The 26,881-nt window shown below is 43.5% G+C and overlaps 1 protein-coding gene across 3 annotated transcripts in view; it reads right to left on the bottom strand.

Moving 5' to 3' along the window:
* SPAG17 (sperm associated antigen 17) overlaps positions 1-26,881 on the bottom strand; it is a 1,712,709-nt gene that overhangs the window by 533,519 nt on the left and 1,152,309 nt on the right. For all 3 annotated transcript variants that reach the window (XM_069635754.1, XM_069635756.1, XM_069635755.1), the window contains exons 28-29: positions 9,228-9,420; positions 8,487-8,710 (exon numbers count right to left, since the gene is read on the bottom strand). In XM_069635754.1, coding sequence (XP_069491855.1) covers positions 8,487-8,710; positions 9,228-9,420 — 417 coding nt within the window. The remainder of the gene's footprint in view (positions 1-8,486; positions 8,711-9,227; positions 9,421-26,881) is intronic.

Below are 26,881 nucleotides of genomic sequence, written 5' to 3'. Positions count from 1 at the left end.
AGAGGAAGTTAAGGATAAAGCCAGGCTACTGGTAACTCCAGCAGCCATACAGAATTGGCATCTGCAGGGAAAGGACTTTACGGTGAAGGACAACCTATTATATTTCCAAGAACGGTTATACCTGCCCAGCACAGATTTACAGAAAAAGGTAATCTCTTGTTATCACGATTCTTTAATGGAAGGACATCCCGGTATGACCAAGACCTCGGAAAAGATCAAGCGCTACTTCTGGTGGCCGTCTTGGAAAAAAGATATCAGAGACTTTATAATGTCCTGTGGAGTATGCGCCCAAAACAAGAGTCAAAAGGAAAAACCAGCCGGCCTCTTACGCCCTATTGACATCCCGCTTCGCCCTTGGCATACGCTTTCTATGGACTTCATCACCGATCTACCTCCATGCTCCGGATACAATACGATCCTAGTAATCGTGGACCTATTCTCCAAGATGGCGCATTTCATTCCACTCAAAGGCTTACCAACAGCAGCAACTCTGGCCCGAGAATTTCTCGAAAACATCGTCCGACTGCACGGTTTTCCTTCAGTTCTAATTTCGGATCGAGGTAGTCAATTTATTTCTCATTTTTGGCGAAGTTGCTGTCGGTCGGCTCAAATTGATGTGAGACTTTCGACCAGCCACCACCCTCAAACCGACGGACAAACCGAGAGGACCAATCAAACTCTGGAACAGTATTTGCGCTGCATGCTACAACAAACTGAAAAAACTTGGAAAGATATCCTTGGATAGCGGAATATGCCTACAATAACTCTGTCCACTCGGGAACTGGGAAGACCCCGTTTTTTCTTTTATACGGTAGTCACCCTCGAACCTCGGAGTTGGATCCACTCCAAGATCTTGGAACACCAGCAGTAGACCACCTGCATTCTACAATCACCCAAGCCTTTAAGGAAGCCGTTTCTCACCTTCAAAGGGCTAAAGAACAATACAAGAAAGGAGCAGACCAACATCGGAAGGAAGCCCCCCAATATCAAGTAGGAGATCAAGTCTGGTTATCCACCAAATATCTACCTCTAAAAGGACCACGCACATTCAACCCAAGATACCTTGGTCCCTATTCCATCACTACCATAGTAAATCCAGTAGCGGTCAAGTTGGACTTGCCCCCTCACATGAAGATACATCCGGTCTTCCACGTCTCTCTATTAAAACCCGTGCAACCTCAAACCCGACTAACTACATCTCCAAAACCTATTCTAGTTGATGGAGAACTCGAGTTTGAAGTCAAAAGCATCCTGGATTCCAAGATCTCCAAATCTAAACTATTTTACCTGATTGACTGGAAAGGCTACGGTCCCCAAGAAAGATCCTGGGAACCTGCAGAATATGTCCACGTGCCTCGTCTAATCAAAAGATTTCATCGAACATTTCCTAACAAGCCCAAACCCCCGGAGAAGCCCGGTTTGGGAGGGGCCTTGAGGGGGGGTGCTGTCATGATCTCTGCTTCCAAAAGATCAGGACTTGCCCGACTCCCTTGGAAGCAGACCCATAACCCCGGTTCCGAGTGCCAGCCAGTCCCAATTGGGACCTTTTGGACCCTGTCCTGGCACCAGTGGCACCAGGCTCATAAAGATGCCCAGTCCCAGCGCTGGAAGCGCCAGGCTCATAATGCTTGGGTGGACTTACCTGCAGCAGACCATGCTGCTTACTTACCTGCCAGTTGAACCCCTGATCCTCTTCTGTTTGGGACTACTTTTCCTGTTGGGTGGGGCAGGAGCCACTCCCTAAGTTCAGAACACTGGAACTCTTCTGGAAAGCAGGAACTCTTTTCTTACCTAGGCGTGGCTGTGGAAGGAGACACCTAAGCACTACATGAGGCTATTTAAACCACACCCGATGGATGAATCTTGCTTTGCGTTATTCTGCATTCTCTGCAGCAGAACGCTCATCGTGTCTTCTGCTTCTGATCCTGGGCCTAAGGGAACAAAGGCTTACCATCCTGGAATCCAGTCTTCAGCAGCACCTGTAAAGACAAAGAAAGAACAGGTTAGCACTACGGTCTTCAGTGGCAGCGCATCTCTTACCTGGTCCATCGGCTGTCACCAACGCCTCGCGCTGCATTCCTGCATCTGAAAGACAAAGGCTTACCTACTCTTCGCATGCTCCGGAGGTCTTCGCACTGCATTCCGGCATCTGAAAGACAAAAGCTTACCAGCTCTTCGCACGCTCCGGAGGCCTTCGGCGCTGCATCCCGCATCTGAAAGACAAAAGAAGGTGCGTTTAAAGACATTGGGCAACTTTATTACTCACGTGCCATTACTCCTTTCCACATCTAACCCAGTGGGTATTCCAGCACCCTTCAGCTTCTCTAAAGCTCCGAACTTGTACCTGCAAGATAAAAGGGACAGTTAGTGCGCATCGTGAAGCAGGCTACAAGCGCTTACTTACGTGCTTCCAGGCGCTTCTATTCCTCACGCGGGTTCGATCCTCAACTCTCATCAGCCCACCATCCGCCATCGCCGGAACCCTGCAAAACAAGAGATATCATTACAAAAGACTTTTAAGACATTTGAAGTGCCCAGAACTTACCGTTCGTGCAGTTAACGACGGACAGCAGTCCTCTGAGGTCAAGAGGCCTGCACCCTTATCCAGTGAAGAAACTGGTTACGGCACCCTGCCCCGAGGCAGATGGAGAGCTCGGCGTTCACTTACCTAAGGTGAGGGTGTTAACCTTTGGGGTTCTACAGGAGAAGAGAAAGGGAAGAGGAGAGAGGCACCCAATAACCCCAGTTCATTAATCCCATATTTTCTATCTGCAGACATCTTACTCTTCAAGTCAGACATACAGTGCACAGAGGTCCAGCCCAAAGAGCCAACCGTGTGTTACACATCACCTTTGAAGATACTGCATTCACCCAGTCAAGACCGGCGCCTCTGCGGGAATCAGGTGAGCGTTACAAATACTTGTTTACTAAATAACAATATGAAGGCCTAATTATTCCCTATGGCTATGGGGTAATACCTACCTATATGAATAACTAAGGTGCTCGTCAGTCGTCTGTGAATGTCCAAAAGGAATATGTTCGCTGTCCAAAAGCTAAATGCTGACTCACCCTACCACTAACTGAACAAACTATGGTCAGGAGAATGACTCCCTTCTCCTGATGTGGGCTTAACACACTTCTCTTCTTAGTCTTTAGGCTTCTTGTTAATATGCAATTTTCAAATAGTCTTTTGTCACTTTTCTTATAAGGTTGTGTAGCTCACTCAAGAGCTTATGGATTTCACTTTCCTCTTTAGAAATTACTTTCCTTGACACTTGTCGAACCCTTGAATCAATCTTAATGGGCTTTGCATAAGTTGGCAAAGTAGAGTTTCTTGTATGATTCTTGTTTCCTTAAGAGTTATAATTTAGCTTTTGCTGGTCTGTTTTGTCTTGTAGTGTATTTATCATAGAGGCTTCTCCGACCTTCGGTTCATCATATTATTTCTCTGACTTGAGGGACACTGTAGAGCAGTAGAAGGGTGGAAGAAGTGTTACCTAACCAAGAGACAGAATAGGTCAGAGAAGAAAGATAAGAATGAAACCAATTTAGTGCTGACCCAGAAAAGCCAAGAGAGAGGGCAGAGATAAGAGTAGGATGAGCCGCCATGTCGAAAGAATTGAGGAGAGTGTATTGTGTCGAGCAGCAAGAAGAGAGTCTGATACTTGAAGAATAGCAGTCTCAGTAGAATGAGCAGATCGGAAACCGAATTTAGTAGCGAGAAGTTGAGAATGTTGTTGACGAGGAGGGAAATTTAAGTGTAGACGACTCATCCTAAAAGCTTAAGGAGAAACAGCAAGTGGCCTAGGGTGGATGTTTGATGGGGTCTTAAAAATGGGAATAGTGGCATGCTTGAATGCTTTAGGAAAAGTAGAAGTAAGAAGAGAAGCAGTCAGTGCTAGAAGGGGTGAAGGAAGAGGGGGGTATGTAAAATCAGGAGAGAAGGAGGAGAAAAGATCAACAGAAGGGGTAGCAGAGGAAATGATAGAAGAGAAAGAGTGGTGAACAACATGAGGGTCAGGGGTAGGGCAAAGAAACCTCACAGATAGATGGAAGAAAGGAGAAAAACATGTGAGACATGCATGGTATCAAGAGAGACAGAGACTCAAAGGTAACAGTTTGAAAACCTTTAGTGTCAAACTTAGAGTTGGGGCCAGGTAGTCATTACACAAACCCCTCAAAGGAGGTTGTTTCCTCAACGGATGCTTCCAAGGTCCGTTGATGTCCATAAATCCAAAACCAAAGTTAGTCTGTGTGCAAACCTATGCTTGCCCTCACTCTTAAAAAAATGTGAAAGGAGATCTTTTTAAAGAAAATATGGTGACTAAAAAGGAAATATAAACCACTGCTGGTTTCAAGTAGTCTTATCAACAGGTGTAGTTCGGCCAGTTAAAAAACAGCTAAACTCAAAAGCATTGCCCTTGGAACGTTCCACGTAGGGCTCTTGCAGCAAGTCAATAAAGTTCACAATGTCTCTGGATCCTTCCAGTTCCAAACAAAAAGACACAGTTCCTCTTAGGCCTCTGAGGGGTCCCTTCCCCAAGTCTTATGCCCCTTTGCAGGTTGCTTGCACCCTCTCATGACTCTCCATTTTCCTTCTTTCTGTTTCTTTTCTGTCTTTCTTGGTTTCAGGGTGCTGGCACCTTTTTCTCTGCTTTCGGGTTGCTCGCACCCGCTCTTTGCTGTTTCCGCACCATCAGCGCACTTTCTCTGTCTCTTTCCGCGCCCCTAGTGCCTTTTCTCTTACTCTGTTTTGCTTTCTTCCCGCTGTTTAGCTTTCTCTTGCTTCGCTTTGCTTTCTCCAGCTTTTCATTCACTGGGTCGTTCAACTTCTCTCAGTGCTTTGGCTCCTGCTCCAGCCACCCGCACGCTACTGAGTTTCTCTCTGCTTACGAAACTCACCAATAATAGTGTGGCAATGGCGAGCAGTTCAATGGGTAGTTGGGTTGAGGTCAGGGTCTCACACCACCTGCCCCTCAGATTCTCCTGGGACTGGCACATGTACCAGGGGAATGAGCACTGGCCTGAACACGGACAATAGCCTGCCATTCGTCCCACTTCAGCTCCCTGGAGACACGGCTCCTTCCCCAAGCTGCAGCCCCTCAAAACAAACCGGGCCAGCGTCTCGCAGTCCCGCACTCCACCGGCCTTTCCGGGCTCCTCGTTCTGCAGCCTTCTGCTTCTTGTCCCCCAGGTTCCATCCAGCAACCTCAGCTCACTCAATACGTCTGGCAGAACCACAACTTTTACAGGGCATCAAGTGGAGCCAGGTGTGCACAGTTATGATAGAGTGCCTGACCTTGTCTGACTATTAATGGGAGAGCCTAATGGTACCATATAGTAGGCCTCTCTTGGAATCCCCATGCTGTTCCTATGGGTAATCCTCATTTCTTCGTCCCAGTACTTATTGGAAATGGGGAGAGGGAGATGGGGTGAGATTGGAAATAGCCCATAAAGGCTGGGGAGAATGGGTTGGTGGACAATTGACAAGGGGGGGAATAACATGTCTCACCCCTGGGTATTCTCTTCCCAATCCACTATGACACTCCACTCTGGTGATTCTCCCTTGCTTGTCCACCCCCAGAGTTACGATCCAAATGTGATGGCCCTTCCCTGGACACTTGAATGGAAGATCCCGGGTGAGTGGGTGGGAGAATACTGTCAGGTTTCTCACAATAAGAACAAGCGAAGAACTGGAAACATGAGAGGGGGCAGCAGAGAGAGGATAGAGAATATGAGTGTAATTAAGGTGAGAGGAAAAGAAGTATGAGTGAAGGATAGATGAAGGTTAAAATCACCAAAAAAGGTAGAAAGTAGGGAAGTCAGGAAGAGGAAAGGACAGAAATGAGTCTAGATCATCATAAAAGCTGAACAAAGGTACAGGAGGGTGTGAAATGCCAAAGAGTGAGACTTGGAGAAGGCAGAGAAATGCTATTCAAAGGAGGTAAAAATACGTAAATTAGGAATAGGTGGAGATAGAGAGCAAGATGAGTGATAGGGAATCCATGTCCCGCCGCCCCGAACATGAGGGCAGGGAGTATGAGAAAATGTAGTGTAAGAAGAGAAGCAAGAAGCAGGAAAGGCATAGTTCGAGGGAGAAAGCCAAGTTGTTGTGAGACATAGAAACTGGAGGTTCACATGGAGGAATGGATCCAGGATAGAATTAGTTTTGTTGCAGATCGAGCAGACGTTGAGTAAGCCCATAGAAATAACAGGGTTGGGAGGTTCCATCTGAGTGTCATTACTTACTTGTTCCAGCAATGCTATAAACATTGGGCCTCATTATGACTTCGGCGGTCGCCGTGCCAGTAACACTGGCACGGCTGCCGCCAAAGTAGTTTTTTTCCGGTTTCCAGGAATGGCTAAATACCGGGGTATTAAAACCCGGCGGACCCGCTAAATTGTCCATTTCCGGGCGCAGGAATGCATTAGTCCCCATTCCCATTTGAGCCCCATAAGGCTCAATGGGAATGGGGAGGCCGGATGCACTGGCACCATTCGTAAATGGTGCCGCTGCATCCGGCATGGTCTGCTCACAGGTGCCGGTCCGCCTGCCAGGTCAGACCTGGTGGGCGAAAAGGCGACCGCGAGCAGAACTCGTAGTTTTCCGGTACAGTACCAGCAAGCTTACTGGTACCGTTGTTACTGTACTGGCAAACTTGTAATGAGGCCAATTGACCCTTCCAGTAGTCCATCTTTGAATTTCTTTTGTAAGAAGATTTTCAAAGGCAGCCACTCTTTCCACCAGGTCCAAAACTGGTACTCAATTCCAAAAATAATAATGAAACTGGACACGCCACCAGAGCCCAAAAGAGATAAGAACCTGCACTTGAACATGAAGAAAGGTAACCATGTAGCCTTTCCCAATGGCTTTCAATTGAACTGTGCAGGCACTGCCAAGCAATGCAGCAATAATTTCCATTACAATAGGTCATGCTCCTGCTACACAAACTCACTCGTCTTTTCCTTTGATTGGATAAAAAGCACTGGCGCAGGTTCATGCATACTCCAAGTGCATATGTATATACACCATTTAAATGTAAATATCTGACCCACAACAACTTTAGGCATCTACTTTAAAAAGCGACTTTCTCTCGTCAATCATGCCACCTTTCAGATCCCATGAACATTCATAATGGTCCTGTCTGATATGTCCTCTATGGAACCCTGGTTTTGGTAATGCATCCCTGGGGGAAATGTTGCATAGCTCAGAGAACTATATTCAGAGAGAGAAAGGGGGAATCCGGTTTTCTGGACCGGAGATATTCCAGGAATATGAACAAAACTACTCTAAAACGAGCACTTGTCCCAGGTAATCCAATTCAGTTTCCAAACAGAAGCCCATGTAAACTTTGCATACAGATCCAAACAAACACATTTACATTATGTAGACTTTACTTCAAGTAAAACATGTACCTCCCTTTGTTTAACCCACACTGTATCTAAATACCATTCTTTACATCGAAAACAATGTTCACAAAGACACTATGTGCTAGGTCACCAGAGGGTGTCATTGTAAATGAGTGCTGTTATATTATGGCTTGCCCTACAATATGGATGTGCAGCTGTGTAACCACTTGGTTACACAGCTGCACATCCATATTGTAGGGCAAGCCATAATATAACACTAATTTACAATTGATACCCTCTGGTGATCTCGCACGTAGAGTGTCTTTCACATCCCAACATGCTGCACTCCTGCCGCTCCTGAGGACCTTCTTCAGGTAAAACCACAGCCACTTTGCAGAGAGTTGGAAGTCTGCCTTCTTTGTCCGTGCAAAGTCTTCTAGATCAGCATAATGCTCTTCTCTGCTGTAGAACACTTTCCCTTACTACAAATCTGATCTTCTCTGTATTATACCATCCTTTCTTGTCTTTCTTTATCTTCCATTCCCCTACACTCTCACTGATATAAGATCTTATAAGTGCTGGATTATCACCTGCCAAAAGAACCTGAGCCCTGCCTTGTAGCTCTAAACATTGTTCTATTAGAAAGCCTTTTGCGGGTCTTATCCAACATTTCCCCCAGGAACACAGTTCCCAAACCAGGGTTTCATAGAGGACACATCAGGCAGGATAATTAGAAATGTTGTTACTTTTATATGCATTTAGAAACCGAATGGCATTACATTGTGAGTAAGGGGTTGCATCTTTAAGTATTTTGGATTGGAAAAATCCATTTATTGAAATAAGAACCTTTTACACTGCTCCTTCGAACCACCCTTCAAAAGAGTGGGAAATCTCATCCTACCATCTGTAATTTCATCAAAGGACAAAAAGTGGCCCATTGACAATATCATGGTTCTGGTGCATTGTAGACCTTCACGGTTATTAGAAAAGAGTGGGTAATCCACCGCTAACTGATGGGCTACTATGCATGTCTATGCAAATAGGGTGAGCGTACTCGTCCTTAGCATTTAAGAGGTTAAGCAAATGTATCCTGCACATGGCAATTATATTTTGCATTTCGTAGAAAGACCGCCTACCGTTCCATTGACTGGGTCAGTTGCCTTGAATAGTAGGACTGGTGGCAGGTCCAGCTTCTCATCTCCCCGAGTTGCCACTTTCAGCCCTGATGGGATGGTGGTTATCCAGGTGCCAGGCTGGATCTCACTGACAACTGGCACAGGTGGCTGCTCCACTGGCACGGGGGGCTCTGACACCTCTGGCTTAGGCGGGGGCGCTGGATTGCTCTTGCCTCCACCTTTTCCTGTGAATGTACGGACAACATGAACAACGCAGTACGCATTTCAGCATTCTGAGTAGCTACAAGAAATGCTGTGGGAGTCTGCATCTCTCTCTGCCCTCTAGAAACGACCCCATACAAATAATGTAGCAATTTGACATATACATCTTAATGAGAAACACTTTTCTACAGCTAAATATATATTCATCGTTTTATACCAATCGTGGAAAACATCACAAGTCCATTAGCTGAGGCAAGTAAACCTTTTACAATCAGAATTTTGACTTCAGCTAATTGCATTTCTAGAAAATTAGCTCCCAGGTGTTAACAATTTGCCACTCGAAAGTGTGACTTGACGTGTTGTAAAAAAACATATTCAGAGGGCAGGACTGTTCATCCAGACATGTTGAACTCTTATCATCCTGGGCGACAAACAGGACAGGATTTCATGATATCCCATATGAACCGGCAACACTTGTAGATAAGGCAGAAATTAGTGCATATTGATGTTCTTGCGTGTGTGTATATGATATAATTGTACCTTTTTTGGGTGGGTTCTCCGAAGCGCGCTCAGGTGGTTGCTCTTTTTGTTGCTCAATGACTTCTGAAGAAGGAGCAGGTAGGCCGTCCGCAGGCTCATCAGGAGCTCCTGGCACAGGTGGTGGGTTCTGGCGCTGGGGATGAACAGGGCCAGAATCTGGGCTATTGCTGACTGTTCCATCAGCAAAGAGAACCTGAAAGTAAAGGAGTGTTTGACTGACACTATCAATGGACGAGCAAACTACAAGTAGTCATGGTTAATTTTGAAATATTAGTGCAAGCAACAACTATATACTCTCTGGCTAAACAAGGTATGTAGCACTCATGTTTCACTGCTGCCTCTGCAATCCTAGTCAAGCACAAGTGAGTCTCAAATGGAATGAAGCACTGCAGCATTGGTGGAGGGGGTCTTTCTTCTCCATCACCCTCACTAACCTCTCCACATACAAATTCACATGTTCATTTAATTAGTGTATATTATGGTAGTTAAAGGAATGGTTCGGTCAGAAATGTTTATTGTCCCTACGGGTCGGCCATGTGTTTTTAAGCCTAAGTCGGTCGATATTAGAAATATTTCCTACGGACCTTACCCGAGTTTTCGTCCATTAAACACACGTGAAAACAGGCAGTAGGGTGCCACCATTTTGTGATAATCTTATCACTTGCCGCTTCGCCCTGTGTGACCTGCTTTTGCGACACTAAATCATATCCCCCGCCCCTGAGTCTGTCATCAGCAGACGCGTACCGCCCACTTCACAACGCCAAAGCACGTCTCGTGTCAACATTTGCTGCGCTTCAGCTAATGACTTGTCGCCATGGAAATGGCAGGACGCCTCTTTAATCAATAAGTATAAACAGACCGTTTATAGCAGCAGATTTTCGATTCCATTCCTCTTTCTGTGATACTTTGAGTATTCTGTGACTCGTTTCTGTGCTCTGGTCAGCTACCTTCGCCGCTTGTAGCCCGTGTGAACAGATACCAGTACCATCGCTATAAATTATTTTAGTTTGTTTACCACACAATGGCTACAATAATGCCCTGCATGTACGAGCCCGAGTATACCGAGGAGGAACTACTGGAAAGGGAAACATGCGAAAACGATGGGGCTTCGGACGGCAGTTGGGAGGACGATTCAACAGCTGAAGAGCCTGGACCTAGTCGCATGGACGGTGTTTCCACCTGGTGCACATGCAATCGGTGTGAGCTAATGCCAACCGAGGACGAGATCTGCTGCTGCTGTGAAAACTCGGGATGCGTGGCCTACATTTCGGAAGGCGAGCCACGGCTGGAATGCATCACCGAGCTGCCAGACTTCAGGGCAGCCTGCCTTACACGGTCCGTGTTGAGGATAATGATGGTGCTTATGCACGAACTTCGCGCGACTGTGCGTCCTCGTAATCCGAGTAACGAGTAAGTATACTCTGGTTGTGATGCCACTACTATTTCATAGTCGTCTCCTATATTCAAAATTACATCTACATATCATTGTAACACATGATAGTCGTTCAATAGTGTGCAGTGTCTAGATAGCATTTGTCCGAGCAGAATGCCATTAGTTACAAGAATTGTCATTGACATCAAAGGTTTAATAAACTTATCTTGGTCATTTAAAAACAGTTTGTATCATTCCTTTTCACAGGTGGTACAGGCTGGTGGCCTATCGTTCCTTTACATGGTGGCTTCACAGGAGGCTTGGACACCGCGTTGGAAGAGTAATACCCGCCTGTGCCGTTGGTGCCATAAAACAAACTTTCCCCAGTGACAGCGGTCAGTACAGGGGATTTTCCCTCGCTGTGCTGCAACCTGACGTGTACAATGTGTAAAGTTTTGTATTTTTGTGCCATCAAAATAAGAAACAAAATAAAACAACACATATATTTTAACAACGGTTGTTTCGATTTTTTAAATGAATCAAGTGTGTCTCCATTCAAGAGTCTTCCTGTGCCTTGTCTGCACGCCCACCGGCCCATCCACTCTGGCCCCCTGCAAACCACATAATACCACAACATATACACGTCATTCATTCACAAACACACCCCTGTTTCTAATACTTTATAAACCACTTGATATGCCTCATGAGAACATCTTTGTGCTTTGCAAGTCAACTCCTGAATGTGCTACCTGAGAACCACTGAGATTGATGCTAATCTGCTTGTTGTCGTGCTATCTGTGAACTTCTGTGACCGCTTCGAGCAAACTCGTCAGTGTGCTAGCTATGGCCATCTACCTGTTCTCCTGCCACAAACTACTGGGCTTGCTGAATCTAACTGTTGGTCAAGGTAAGGCCATGTACCACAGTCATATTTCGGTCATTTTTAAATTTCTAACTATTTGCGAATAGAGTACTCAATAGTGCTATGTTCATTGGTCTCATTGCTATTAACTTGAGTTTCAATTGTTATGCTATCAATAGATCTATTTATTTTCATCTGTGTCAATTGTCATCGAATTGCATCCTTTGCGTGTCCTGTCTATAATGTAAGCATCTTTCCTTCTCGCGCAAGACAGTACATCCAAGGGACAAGTCACATGTTCAGAGTTTAGTTCTATCATTTTTTAATTTGTGAAAGTAATGCAAATACTAATCCGCACTTGATGAACTGGTATAGTTCCGGTGACCAAAACAAACCTTGCATTGAACATTGTATGGTTCATTTACTTTATGGCATTTTTATTCATTAAGGTTTTATAATAATCTTGATATTTACATTTCAGAATTTTCAACAATGCCTGCCTGTTTGATTAGCGGTTGCCCTTCGAAGACCCATGCTAAATCTGAAGGCACTACAATGCATGTAGAACTGTTGATCGAATAAGAGAATGGGTCAGACATTGCGGATATCCACCTGAAGAGATTGAAAGTAGAGTCCAACAAATCTTTGAGGACAAGAGGGGTGATCGATACCGCATCTGCAGCCGGCACTTTTCCTCGAACATGTACGCCACATCTTGGGTAACAAAGAAGAATAAACGGCGAACGACAAGAAAATTGCTCGCAAACGCTATTCCCACTCTATTCGTCCACATTCCGCCACTGGTGAGTCAAGTGTCTGGATTTAGCTTTAGGCCTTCCGGTACTGTGTAGGTAGCCAAATGGATTAATTGATATTTTAGGTGTTGTGTCCCTTGTAATACTTTCGATATTGATATGAGTGTATAGCTTTTTGAATAATGACATTTATCAATAAATTATTTTTCGATTTTATAACCCTCAAAGGAAATCTATTTATGGGCACAGGAAACTGTGCTATATTGCGGACTTTCAATAGCATTATTCACAAGTATTCTGTCGCCTTACATGGCAATTTACCTTTACAACTGCTTGACTATCCACTGAATCTGAAGCAAGAACATTCTACATCCGTGACATGCCCGCAGTTATCAACCACTTCTAGCGCGTATGAGGTAATCTTACTTAGCTATTACGCTACTGATTTGTTTTATGCATGTCAAGTAATAGTTTTTATGTATCGTGTAATTATTTTACAGAATGTTTGGTTAGTGCTTTCCAATTGATATACACCTTAGTTGTCGTCCCCTAGTGTTTGTTTTTAGTTATAATTAGTGTTATCCAAACTAATGCAAGTACTATCTTTCAGCGAGATGCTGAAGCGTCCACCACATTGACAACATCCATAGATATTCTTCAGCAGCACGAGGTATGGATACTGACAGCTCCATCGAACTAGATCATCAGAGCTGGAATACTTGTCGTTTCATTGTTCTACAAAATGTTTCATTTGTGGTTAGCCATTCATATGTACCTGTGCGGTCGACCCCAAGTGTGTGTTATGTTTTCAATATTGTAATCCTTACTAATGCTAGTACTATGTTTCAGGCGGTAGATGGAGCGTCAACCCTTGCACTTGATGTGGAGCCTGAAATTCAAGTAATTCCAGGGGAAGTGGAAGCGGGACCATGCATATACGAATCGGGGCAACAGCTTTCAGAAGTGTGCACTACTTTTACAACATTCATAGAAATTCTTCAGCAGCACGAGGTATGGATACTGACAGTTCCATCAAGCGTGATCATATAACGTGATTCCATTTGCTATACTTTCTTCCTTATTAACGCAAGTACTGTGTTTCAGGGAGACGACGGAGCTTCCTCTACAATCACACCATCCCATTTAGATGATGCAGATGTAAATAAATCGGAGAAATAAGTCGATTAAATTGGATCATATTTAGATATCCATTGATTCTTTTAGACAATGCATCATTTGTGGTTATCTCTTTATATGTACCTGTGCCGTCGACCCCAAGTGTGTTTTATGTTTACAATATTGAAAACCATACTAATGCAAGTACTGTGTTTCAGGGAATTGCTGTGGCGTCCTCTCCAATAAATCATTCATGGCAGTCGTTGCGGAGCCAGAGGTATGGATACTGACAGTTGCATCGAATTAGATCATCAGAGCTCGAATACTTGTCGTTTGATTGTTCTACACAATGTTTAATTCGTGTTTAGCTATTGAGATGTACCTGTGTGGTCGCCTTCACGTGCGTTTTATGTTTTCAATATTGTGATACATAGTAATGAAAGTACTATGTTTCAGGGAGTCGATGGAGCATCATTCTGTGCTGTCTATGCGGATCCAGAAAATATAGTCGTTGCAGCACAAGAGGAAGGGAAGACATGCGGAAACAAATCGGAGCAACAGCGTGCAGATGTTGAAGTTCTAGTCAAGAAAGTTGCAAAGAAAAGAAAACAAAATAAGGTTATTTACAAACAGTTAATATTTTTATAAATGGTTTTGTGCTGGGGACTATATTATGTTTTTTTGTTGTCAATTGTACTATACTTTATCTTGTGTTTAAACTGAACATCCCTTTTCCAATCTGTCCTCTAGTTACCCATGGGTGTATGAACTATACATACACAGACAGTGAAGCAAATGAGAGATGTTGCTTGCCAGATCATTTACACTATGAAAGAACTATTAATTCAGGCGCGGCGTGTTCAGACTCGAGATGCGATTGTCCAATGGCCAGAACATGAATTGAATGTGTCCGGAGAATCCAGCAAAGTTTTATTGGACCATTGCTACAGTGTGACTGCATCACCACAAGAAGATGATACTGGATGTATTCACGATAGCTCTGAAGTAGTCGCAGATCAATTCACACAATCTACACCAGCAAAAAAAAATGCCACCCAAAAAAGATGTCGACATTGTTGTGTTCTCCCATCAATGTTCAACTAACAGATGTTGAAATGACAGAATGAACCAGCAGCAGCACCCATCAGAACATGATATCAGCGATTTAGTTTCAATTCTGGTGATATGTACACAGCGATACAGTCCGAAACAACTGTGATGCAGGATGACAGTCAAATGCAAGAGGGCAAATACATAGTATTCGACAGTTGTTTGAAGGATATTATAAGTATGGTGAAATGTGGGCATTCAGTTAGAGGGGCAGTATGTGGAAAGCCATTGATTCATGTGACTCGTCAAACACAAGGCAGTAACGTCAAAATACATGTCGCCTGTACATTAGATCATACGTTCTCATGGTCTGCACAACCGATGCTGGGGAAACTGCCAGCAGGCAATCTACTGTGTGCAGCTGCCTCACGTTTTAGTGGGTCTAGTTTTAAAAAGTTAGAGTCTTTCTTTCAGTTTGTGGGACTCCATTTCATTTCTAAAATGCAGTACTACAAATTCCAACATGATTATCTATTTCCGGCCATTAGTGATGCTTGGAAAATTGAACAATTGTCTCTAGAAAGTACATTCGAAGGCAAAAGATTCAGGCTAGCCGGCGATGGACAGTGTGACATCCCTGGATTTTCTGCGAAGTACTGCTCCTACCACTTTCAGGTCATGGATAGTAAGAAAATTGTGAGTTCGGTGGTCGTGCAGGTGTCCCAATGTAAATCCTCAGTGGCCATGGACAAACTAGGATTGATAAAATCATTGGAATATCTACAATCGAGGGGAATGCACATTGACCTCATAGCCACGGACAGACACGTTTCAATAGCCAAGACAATATGAGAGCAGTTCCCACATATTAAACATCAATTTGACATATGGCATCTTGCTAAATCAATCAATAAGAAAATCTCGCCTGCAGGAAAAAAAAAGGTTTGGAAAGTGTTTCACAGTGGTCCCAGTCTATCAGCAACCATCTGTGGTGGAGCTCCAAAACTTGTGAAGGGTCAGTGGAAATCCTACTTGAAAAATGGCGGTCACTGATGCACCACTGTACCAACGTTCACCGCTGGACAGAAAACCAACATTTCCACCAATATGAACATGGCCCTTTGTCCCCAGAGGAGGCATGGAAGAAAAAGTGGTTGATTCCATCATCACCTCCACACAAAGCCATTGAGAAGATTATTTTTGATAAAACTCTATCAAGAGATTTGAGGGGACTGACAGAATTCTGTCACACAGGAGGTTTGGAGGTGTTCCACAATATGTGCCTAAAGTATAGGCCAAAGCGATTGCATTTCGGCATACAGGGCATGAAACATAGGACTCTACTAGTGGGTTTGCCCCATAACGAGAATGTGTGCCGTGAACAATCTACGACTACGGGAAATGTAGGGATGCGTCGCTACACTACGGCCTTTGCGAAAAGAAGTAAGAAATGGGTGGTCAAATCAGTATATGAGGAAATGGAGTTCGACTTTGTTAAAGGCTTTATTGTTAATTTACTAGAGAAGCACACACATGGAATTTTGAGCGATTCTGTGCAGAGCACAGATACATTTCCACCAAACATTGCCACTGTGCCATGTCCACCCAAAGAAGAGCTTGTTGAGAAGTACAAATCCCGGTTTAAATCATTACAATCTGATTGTCTTTTTGAAAAAAATGTTACTGTACAGTGTACATACAAAGTATGCTAACCCTAACCCCTCCCTTCACCATCCTGGGTGGCGAACAACCTGGGTGTCATCTTTGACTTCTCTCTCTATTCACCTCATATCGCTGACCTTGTCAATATGTGTATGTATATATTTTAGTTGTTGCAACTAAGCTTCGCGATCTCATGTAAATGCTGCGCATTGTTACCTGAGGGGAGGCTTGCGCATTACAAATAATAAAACAAACAAACAATAAATCTCACTTTCAACTCAACTCAACTCCTCGGGAACTTTATACTTTTCCTCACCTTCCCCCAAAACGTCAATGTCTCCATAGTTATGGTTCTCTAGGGCTGCAAAGCTTGCGGACAACAAGGACAAACTTGGGGGCCTTGGAATGCACCAAGCGAGGCGTTGCAGATGGGAGAGAAGCCAGTTCGCATTAGCACAGTGAGGCCTAGTACAAAGATGGAGTCGAAAATTCAAGTTCTCACAGATGGCTTTACACGGGATGTTGCAAAGTAAGAATGTATGCTCATGCAGAGTGAAGGTCAGCAGCTTTGATTTTTTGCTGGCGGGCTGCAGAGGCCCACGACTCGCACTGGCAATATAAGGTTCTATTGTTTTTTGACCTTAAGAGACAGGGACCATGCCAAAAGGACTTCATTTGAAGGAGGGGTGCAATAACGTAAGAGTCGATAAGGCTGAAAATTCTGAAACTACAGTTTCATGTTAGTTCAGTATATGAAAAATTGTTGCCCCAAACAGAGTGCAATTTACGGACTGCATTACTCAGAGACAATGGAAATGGCAAATATAATGTAAGTAACTCTTTAGACGATTTTATACCGGAATATAATAACAATAGCGTTAAGTTAAAGACAGGTTAAGTTGTACTTGTTCGTTCTGTGTGGCATATTACAATGAAGAGCAAGTAAAACATTTGTGGGATCGTCTTTCTACCGGGCACATGGGCATGCATTTGCCCATTCGACACGCATGTAGACAAATAGTCGTTTCTCAGTGGTTCAACGTTAATTAATCATTACATTGTGTGTTAACCTCGAATTTCTTTCGTCAGTTTTCGCATTGCTTTTAGAGCCGAACATACTCCATTGCACTATCCTCGCAAGCAAATAGTTTCACCTCGGCCCTAATAAATAAAATGAATAATAGTAATAAAGATTGGCTGGTGAGACTAATTTCAATTTTTATGTTTTTAAAACAGGTACATCCTACCGTACTGCGACTGCTACCTATTCCAGACCCCGCCCGACGGATTCTTCAATCGCCAGCTGCAGCTTCTTTTAAACAACTGCACTACCTTGACTATCTTATGGGACGATCGCCAAGGGCCCATATGCCCTTACGCAGTACTAGCGGCTAGAAGCAACATATCAACGTTTACAGTGGCCTACGTTTACAGTGCCTAGTTGATGGAACAGCCTTGCGATTCACTGTGCGACCAAAGTGCTTCTTTTAATGAAAACCAACACCCTGTGTACCATAAAGAAACAGCGCGTGACTCACGATAAACTGTAGCGGATTTGCGGATCGAGAGCAAAGAAAAAAAAATTCCATTCCGATTTAATTTGCCAATTGCGGAATATTCTCTAAACATTTAATGTCAAATAAATGTACTTTACCAAATGTACAATCTTGCTGTTTGATTTTAAAGTACAGTTTCATATTCCGAATTGTGGCGCGCTGTGTTGTGAGTTGATCTGTGTTGGTTTCCGGGTTCTGTGTGAAGTCGCGTAGAAGACGACAGGGCGCGTTTGCCTACGCAGCACAGTAACGTCACGGAGAGAGGCGGGGAATATGAATATTTTGATAATGTCAGGCTCAGGGGTGGGGGATATAATTTAGTGCCACAAAAGCAGGTCACACAGGGCAATGCAGCAATTGATAAGATTATCACAAAATGGCGGCACCCTACTGCCTGTTTTCGCGTGTGTTTAATGGCTGAAAACTTGGGTAAGGTCCATAGGACATTTTTCTAATCTCGACCGACTTAGGCTTAAAAACACATGGCCGACCCGTAGGGACAATAAAAATTTCTGACCGAACCATTCCTTTAATATCCCAGCTCTTGGATATTGGATCCAACCATTTGTTCTATTCTTTTACTCAAAATTACAACTCCTTCACACAAAATATTATCAGGAACTTAGAGATGACCGCACCACGGAATACAAAGAAACTCTGAAACAAATCATCAAGTTTATGCCAAGCAGTATTGAGAAACACTTCCAAGATCTGACACCACACAATCCAACTCCTGGGATATTCTATGTGCTCCGAGAGAGTCATAAATCAGAGGATCTAGAATGCCTGCTCCTCTTACATGAAAGGAAGCCATATCTCGATCAAATGGACCCATCCTAAAACCTTTGGAGATGGACACCAAAAGCTTTGCATAGGACAAAACATGCTTCTTCAGGAAAACTCAGGAGGCAGAACGTGCAACACAGAATGAACTCCTCGCCATGTTGGAGGTCGCCACACTTTATTTCAAAATTCCACATGAAGATGGAATAGCTGCATCTGGAAGAGTCCTGGAAAGGGTGAGCACTAGGATAGATACCCCGTACAGAGGGCCAGAACGGCCATGGGTGCTAAAATGGCACCTCATGGTAGACCTTTAACAAGAGTTCTTACCAAAACAATCCCGGAAACCACTAACATACCCGAGATACATTGATGACATCATTTTGATTTGGACAGATGTGAAACAATTCCATAATTCTTTAAATGGCCTCCACCAATGCATTATGTTTCAAGAAGAGCATACACTTCCTGGATACCACTATCTCTGATGGAAGGATTGGCTATCTAGAAACAGTTGTGTACAAGAATCCCTTGGAAGGAACCTGTACAGGGCAAGTTTCCATCCAAGCCACACTAAATGGTCTGTAATCTACAGCCAGGCATTCCGGTACCAACACATGTTCCAACAGGAAGACAAGGGACAATCCATTTGTCACAATCTGTACATCCTTATTGCAAAAGAGTCACTGAGCCAGACACCTTGACAGTGAATTGGATTGTACAATGAAAACACCCAGAGACAACCTGAAAAACAGAACCAATACCCTCAGTGGGTCCCTATCACCGAGCACCAACACATCTGGATGGGATTGTTAAGAACTTCCTAACACCTTGTTCCGCACATCATCCATTCCTGACCTAACCTGAGGCTGGGTAATCTGGTCCCCCCTGTAAGGGAGTTGCCTATATGTTAGAGTAAGGACACAGAGGCAGAGAGTAGTTTTCATGGGATTATTCTACCCGACAGTTTTCTTTATTAACAGGAAGTTTTCTGTCTTTCTTTTAGAGAAAAAAGGATACGTCTTTGCTGCAGATCCTTCAGATAAGGACTTGAAGCATCCCACTGACTCTTTCCTCATACTTTCCACTTCCTGTATCTGTCTCTTATAACAGGTTTCCTTAAGTTTCTTTCTTTTCTTTAGTTTCATCTCTGCCTCAAAGTCTTTGCTCTTTCTCCTTTCTCTTCTTTGTTTCCTGTGTCCTTACAACACTTTTCTTTTACTCAGCTGCCTTCTTTCTTTCCCTTTCAATTGGTGACTAGACACTGAGTCACTAACGGTTGCGTGTGATCTCACATTGGCTTGATGTTGGTAGAACAATTTCCGCTCATAAACATAGCCTTTTTAAAACCTCTGTTCACCTGCATAGTTTTAGAAGAAAGTCTGTTCATAGTTGTTTAAAAGAAAGTCTGTTCATAGTTTTTAAAAGAAAGTCTGTTGCCCTTAAAAAGTTAGCCTTTCCTGCTGAATGCAGCCAAATAAGGAACTCTCTTCTACTTTATCCGTATGGAATCACGTACCTTGCTAGTGACGCCTCCTGTCACCTAGTCTGCTTCTGTGCTCCGTAAACCCCTGCAGCGCTCTTCTTTTCTCTTCGCATCAGCAGTTTCCCTTGTGTCAGAGTACCGCTGGCTGTCTCTATAGGCCCCTCCTCCTCACCTCATACGTGACCCGCCTCGGAAAGGCCCCAGCTGGAAGCCAGTGGACCGCAAATGAAATCCCCTCTGGAGTCGGAGGGAAGGGAGACACGCCTCCGTCTATGAACGCCTTCTTATGGGCCCCGTACTTCGTCAGCCGGGCTCTTTTATTAAAACGTTATATGCCGGCGAACGGTCGCCATTCAACAGGAACCAGAACTTTCCACAGCGCAACAGCGCCTTCTACTCAGGAACTCGAACAAAAGCTTTCCCTGCGCAACGGTGCAAGCAGATCAGGAACCAAACATTAAAACTCTCGTACTCGTATCTTTTCAGTATGCCCACACATAACTGTCACTCTCCGTCTCGCCCTCCACCTCGCTGGTTACCTGGCAACCAAAACAGAGCAAGCGGTCATTAGGAAAAGGCACCTCCTGAAGTGCTTCTCATATTGTAAATGTAAGCATATCATGGAAATTAAAGCATTCGTTTCTACATTTATTATTATTTAAGGGTTATTAACCAGGACTTTATCACACACCCCCCACCAGTTTCCTCCCCTAGTTGCTGCCAAATTGCGCCCATTAACTCGAAAGAGACACTCCAAATGCATATGGCCGTGCACGAATGCAAACAATGGGTTACCACGGCTCCCATGTTTGAAATCGGTGCAGCTCCCCAAGTGAGCACGAGCACAAAAACGATTTATGCCAAAACTAGAGCCCAATGAACCTACCACTGTGGTATTGGTATTTTTTGAAAACAGGACAGCAAGGGATCTCTGACATATGCCCCATGTTTCCTTGCAGGACTCGAGAGACCTACCACCACAGCCAAAAAACCTGGCCAACAGCTTGCACACGCCGGAGCTTTTGGAAGGTAACCACAAAATACTAATGTCAAAAAAGTGTCGAAAAAAGAGTCCAAAATAGCCAGAATGATCAGACTGTTCAGAAAATCCTAATGTCTATTAATTTGTTCTAAATAACTTAAGCGCTCCTTTACTCAGATGATGAAAAAGAAATAATAATGACCTCAAGACCCAAAACCCACTCTGGTTTTTGTTTCCCCTAGGTGAATGGGCCAACGGACCACGTGCCCCTCACCTGCCCTTGATCTCCTTGAGACATAAGAAAATTATGGTCCTGAAGAAGATGATAAATAGCCATCATTGAAACCGGTCGACCACCCTTTAACCAAGGATATCTCAGAAATTAACCAGGGATACCCCGTGAACTAGACCATAAAAACACTGTACTATAGATGAAGTTCCTTGTTTTTAACCACTTTTTACGAACAAGTTTGTTTCCAGAACCATCAACGAGAAATCTGTAACTCGGGGACCACACACTTCCTATGAAGGTCATTAAAAGAAGATAAAATAGTTCCTCTCTGAAATGTGACCCCAAGTTCCTCTGAAACAAAACAGTCACCCCAGAAATGGGCAGAATCCCCATACACCCCATGCCTAAGGACAGAAGCCCCCATATAATATGAGGAACCTTCTGTGAATATTGCTCTTTGAGGTCATCCACTAATCGGCACTAGAGCAAGAATCAGCTTCCACACTGAAATAAGGTGGACCACCCCAAAAGTGTTCATGTGTGTTGAAACATTGTTTCAATTAACACTTCGGAAAAACTTTGAATCATTAGTCATCATTTCCCTGAATGTGATCCAGTACCTGGCAACCAAAACAGAGCAGCTGTCATATTAGAAAAAGGCACCTCCTGAAATGTTTCTCATATTGTAAACGTAAGCATATCATGGAAATTAAAGTATTCGTTTCCACATTTATTATTATTTAAGGGTTATTAACCAGGACTTTATGACATACCCCCTCTACTGGGCCCTTACGTTCGGGAAGGGTTTCAGCCCTGGCCAAATAATCAGCCTGAGTCAATAAATGGCCTGGTTGATGAATGGTTTTGAAAGAGAAGGGCTGGAGAGAAAGAAACCACCTGAGGACCCTTTGATTTGTGCCTTTGTTTCGGGCGAACCAAACCAGGAGAGCATGATCGGTTATTAAGGTGAACTCTCGTCCAAGCAGGTAATATCTCAAAACTTCATTTGCCCACTTGTTTGTTTGTTTATTTTATTTATATTGCGCACCTGACCCAGAGGTAATTGGGCGCTCTAGGATAGTAGTGGTTACATGGCATAGAATAGACAGTTATATGCATGAATACAGTTTGAACATTCAAGGTAAAGTTACAATGGTACATATATACATATTAAACATTATACATATTATACATTGGGTCATAGCAGTAGTATGTGCCGATCACCTAAAGGTTAGTGGTTTCAAGAGCTGTTGTTTTATGTTTTATTTAGTATCCAAGTGATAGCACGGCTTCTGAAATTGTTAAAGGTTTGAATGGTTTGAATATTCTGAGGGAGAGTGTTCCAAAGCTGGGCGGCTAATACTGGGAAGCTAGAACCTCCGGCTCTATTTAGATTGTATCTGGACACCACCAGACATGGTATGTTGGAAGATCTGGTGATTCTGTTGGATACCTTCCATGTGAACATATCTGTACGGTAGGGGGGGGCTTGGTGGTTAAGCGCTTTGTGAGTGAGGCAGATAGTTCTTAGGGCAATTTTGTCCTGTATAGAGAGCCACCTGTGGTGCTTTCTAGTTTCTGATATATGCTCTCTTTTGGGGATATTCAGGGCGGCTCTGAGCGCGTTATTTTGCATGATCTGTAGTTTATTTAAGATAGTTTTGTTTGCTCCTAGATAAAGACTGTTGCAATAATCCAATTTGGATTGATTGAGCGCTCTCGCCAGAGTAAGGCAGCTAGTGGGGGATAGTAAAGGTCTACAGGCTTTGATAAACTTGCCGGTGTAGGCAGTGGCCGATGAGGTCATGTTAATCAGCTTAGTTGGGTTAAACTGGGCATCGAGGTAGAAACCTAAAGTTTTTACATGTTTGGCAATGGGTATACTGTTCCCATCGATGACGATATTTGTGTAGTGAGGACTTAGTTTGAGAAGGTTGTTAGATGATCCGACTAGGAGTAATTCGGTCTTATCATTCAGGCAGAGGCCATGTGTGGCCTCTGCCTGAATTAATGCCTTAACCGCTGGACATTCTTTTTCTATAGTGGGATATTGTAACTCATGCGGAAGTAATTTTCTGCTTATAAATAGGATTGGTCTTTCCTTCTCCCACTGCTTTTGGAACAATACGGCACCAAGGCCTGTGCCAGAAGCGTCTGTATGTAGGAAAAATTGAGCCTCAGTCTGGACAATGTAAAATGGCCTTATCTGTTAGAACTTCTTTTAGAGCTCTGAATGCCTTTTCAGTCTCCTCTGTTCGCCAATCCTTTTTAGAAGAAGTCTTCAACAAATCTGTTAATGGGGTAGACAACATAGAGAAATGCGGAATAAACCTCCGGTAGTAGCCTACAAATCCTAAAAATGCTTTTACTTGTCTGGCATTTTCTGGGAATTTCAATTGTTTAATGGCTTTTAATTTCTCCTCTTGCGGTTTGACGATTCCTTGACCCACATAATATCCCAAATACTTGGTATGGAAGTTTGAAATATGTGCTTTTTTGGGATTCACATGTAGCCCTGCTTGCTTTAGTGTTTTAAGTATAGCCTCTAAGTGAGTTAGGTGTTCCGGCCAGGACTGACTGAAAACTATGATGTCGTCCAAATATGCGCCAACATACTGTTCGTGTCCTTGAATAATATGTTCAACCACTTTTGGAAAGTAGCTGGGGCTCCATGCAGTCCGAATGGTAACACTGTAAACTGATAAAGTCCTGTTGGAGTGGCAAATGCAGTTTTTTCCTTATCGGGAGGAAACAAGGGTATTTGCCAGTACCCTTTTGTCAGGTCTATTGTTGTCAGAAACTTTGCCTTTCCTAGATTATTTAGAAGATCCTCAATTCTTGGCATTGGATATGCATCAAATTTAGATATCTCGTTCAACTTCCGAAAATCCATACAGAATCGGACACTACCGTCTGATTTTGGTACCAAAACCACAGGTGAACACCAATCACTATGTGATGGTTCAATTACGCCTAGGTCCAACATCTCCTGAACCTCTTGATTAATGGCTTTGATTTTCATCTCTGGGATTCTGTATAGTCTTAGCCTTACTGTGGAACCAGGTTTCGTGGCGATATAGTGACAAGTCAGGTTTGTTTTCCTAAGAATGGAGGAAAACGCTTCAGCGAAGGTACCCAACAGCGATAAAAGATCTGCTTTCTGGGCTGGAGACAGGTTCTGATTAATGTTCAGACTTTCTGCCCCCAACTTCTCCTCTGTTTGGGGAAAAGGTTCTTCCTGCAATTCTTGATGACTTATCGCCACCGTCTGAACCGGAGGTACCAATTTTTTAAGGAGATTTCCACGGTATGTCTGAAGAGAAACTCTGCTTTCAGGTTGTCTCACTTTATACGTCAGAGGACCCAATACTTCCTTGATTTTGTATGTTCCCCTCCACGCTGCCAACATTTTATTTTCAGACTTTGGTAATAATACCAAGACTTGGTCACCCACTTTAAAAGTTCTGAGACAAGTGTTTTGATTATAGTATTTTTCTTGTTTCTCCTTTGCTTGAAGTAGGTTATCCCTGGCGATGGCCTGCAGCTTCTCTATCCTTTCTTGTAACTGGGAGGCATACTCAGTAAGTGATAACTCTCTTGAGGGTTGGTCTTCCCAGTTGTCCTTTAAAATATCCAACAGAGACCATACCGGCCTTCCAAAAAGAAGCTCAAAAGGCGAAAATCCTGTCGACGATTGAGGGGTGATCCGTAACGTCATAAGTATCCAAGGCAGTACTCTGTCGCAGTCTCTATTAGCAGGTGTAGTAGTCTTCCTCAGCATTTGTTTAATGGTCTGGTTATACCTTTCCACTAAACCATCTGTTTGAGGGTGGTACATTGCCGTTTTTAGATGGTCAATTTTTAGAGTTTTGCATACTTGTTTAAGAACATTGGACATGAAGTTCAAACCACGGTCTGTTAGGATCTCCTTGGGTATCCCGACCCGACCCATGAAAGGAATCAGAGCATCACAAATCTGTTGGGTGTTGGTTGCTTTTAAAGGAAAAGCTTCAGGATAACGTGTTGCATAATCTACGATTACAAGAATATATTTGTGTCCTCTTCTAGATGGTTCTAAGGGTCCTACAACATCCATAACTATCCTAGTAAAAGGTTCCAATACCAACAGCATAGTCTGTAAGGGAGCTTTCTTCACATTAGCTCTGTTTGTTCTTTTTTTGACACTCTTCACAGGATTGACAAAACAACTATCTGACTATAGATTCCTGGCCAATAGAACCTTGATAACATTTTCTGAGATGTTTTCATGGTTCCCAAATGACCCTCCCCAACTTGTAAATGTGCGACTTCCAATACTATTTTGTAACATTTACTCGGAACCAACAATTGTTTCAGTTCCTCATTATCTTGTGACTTGCTCAGGCGATAATAGAGTCCATTTTGTTTGATGAAACGAGGACCTTGTCCAGTTGGAGTTTCCAAGGCTTGTTCCCTGGCAAATTGCAGAAGAGGATCCAATTCCTGGGCTGAACGAAAACTGTCTCCTTCCTCTTCTAGGTTCCAATCCCCAGCTACAGGGAGAACATTCTTAGCTCAGTTCTAGAAGCTCCCCATCTACCTCCAGAGATATCCGTCTTCTGTCAAACATCTTTCCAAAATCCTCTAAAAAAACTGGTATAATTTCCCAGAACTGCACTCCTTTGGCTCACCAATAACCCAGCCCAAGCAGAAGCCTCCCCCGATAGATAAGATAACATAAAAGTTACTTTGGATGCATCTGTGGGAAAGATCTCTGGTCTGCTCATAAAATGTAACTCACATTGAGTCAAAAACACCCTAAACCTCTTTGAGTCCCCTTGATAACGTTCAGGTGGCGCCAAAGGAACCGGCATAACTAAACTTCTAACTCCTTCAATAGCTTGTGAAGTCTGTTGCATTTGAGACCACCGGTCACCTACCACCCTTTCTAACTTAGGTGGAGAACCAGTTTCCCCAGAAACCTCATCCTCACCCCTTTCTCCCATCTGTTGAATTTGAGTCACTTTGACACTCAAGTCATCCACCTTTTGACTAAGTAAAGCGTTCTCATCCCGGGATATTCTCAACTCCTCCCGTAACTCCCTGATCAAAGTTCCTAAAGTCTCCATGGCAATCTCACAGGGGTTCATGACAGCTCAGACGGACAAGATTATAGGCCTTTCATTCTGTCAGGCTGAGAGAATTCCTGTGTCCCCGGAAGCTGCTGAGCCCCCAACAATCCCCCTGAAATGTAATTCTCAGAGCCAAATTAAACTCCGCTCTGCTAACTACACCCCTAAGGGAAAGGGGGAAGTGGATAACATAAAAACACCAGGCAGATGGCGTCAGGACTAGCCGGTACTGAACCTGCAGTAAATACATAAACACCAGGCCTCACATTACTTACTAGCCATGTGGTGAAATAAGACTTTGAATCCATAACTAAAGTGTTAAGAATCATACCTGGTTCTTCTCTTATAATTTCCTAGAGAAGACTGTTGAAGTGGCTGAAAATCTTTCTACCTCCTTACTTGAGTCTCTTGAAATTCAGCAGCTACTTCTTAACCTTGGCAAACTAGAAGGCCTTGAACTTAAACTGAATATTGTTCCATTTAAAATTGTCTTTAATGAATTCTGTTCTTCCTTCTTTTCTTAAAAGTTCAGTCAGAGACAGATTGCATTGAAAATTGAAGATCGCGCGCATAAAGTACACACGCGCATGGAAAAAACTCACGCGCAGAAAATTCACGTGGGTAAAAAAAAAAACACACGCGCTAAAGAATTCAAGCGCTGAAAACCCATGCGCTAACTTAAACACA

Source organism: Ambystoma mexicanum, chromosome 7p (genome assembly GCF_040938575.1).
Source record: "Ambystoma mexicanum isolate Mex_15411 chromosome 7p, UKY_AmexF1_1, whole genome shotgun sequence".
Lineage (NCBI taxonomy): Eukaryota > Metazoa > Chordata > Amphibia > Caudata > Ambystomatidae > Ambystoma > Ambystoma mexicanum.
This window is presented reverse-complemented; position numbering and strand designations above follow the sequence as displayed.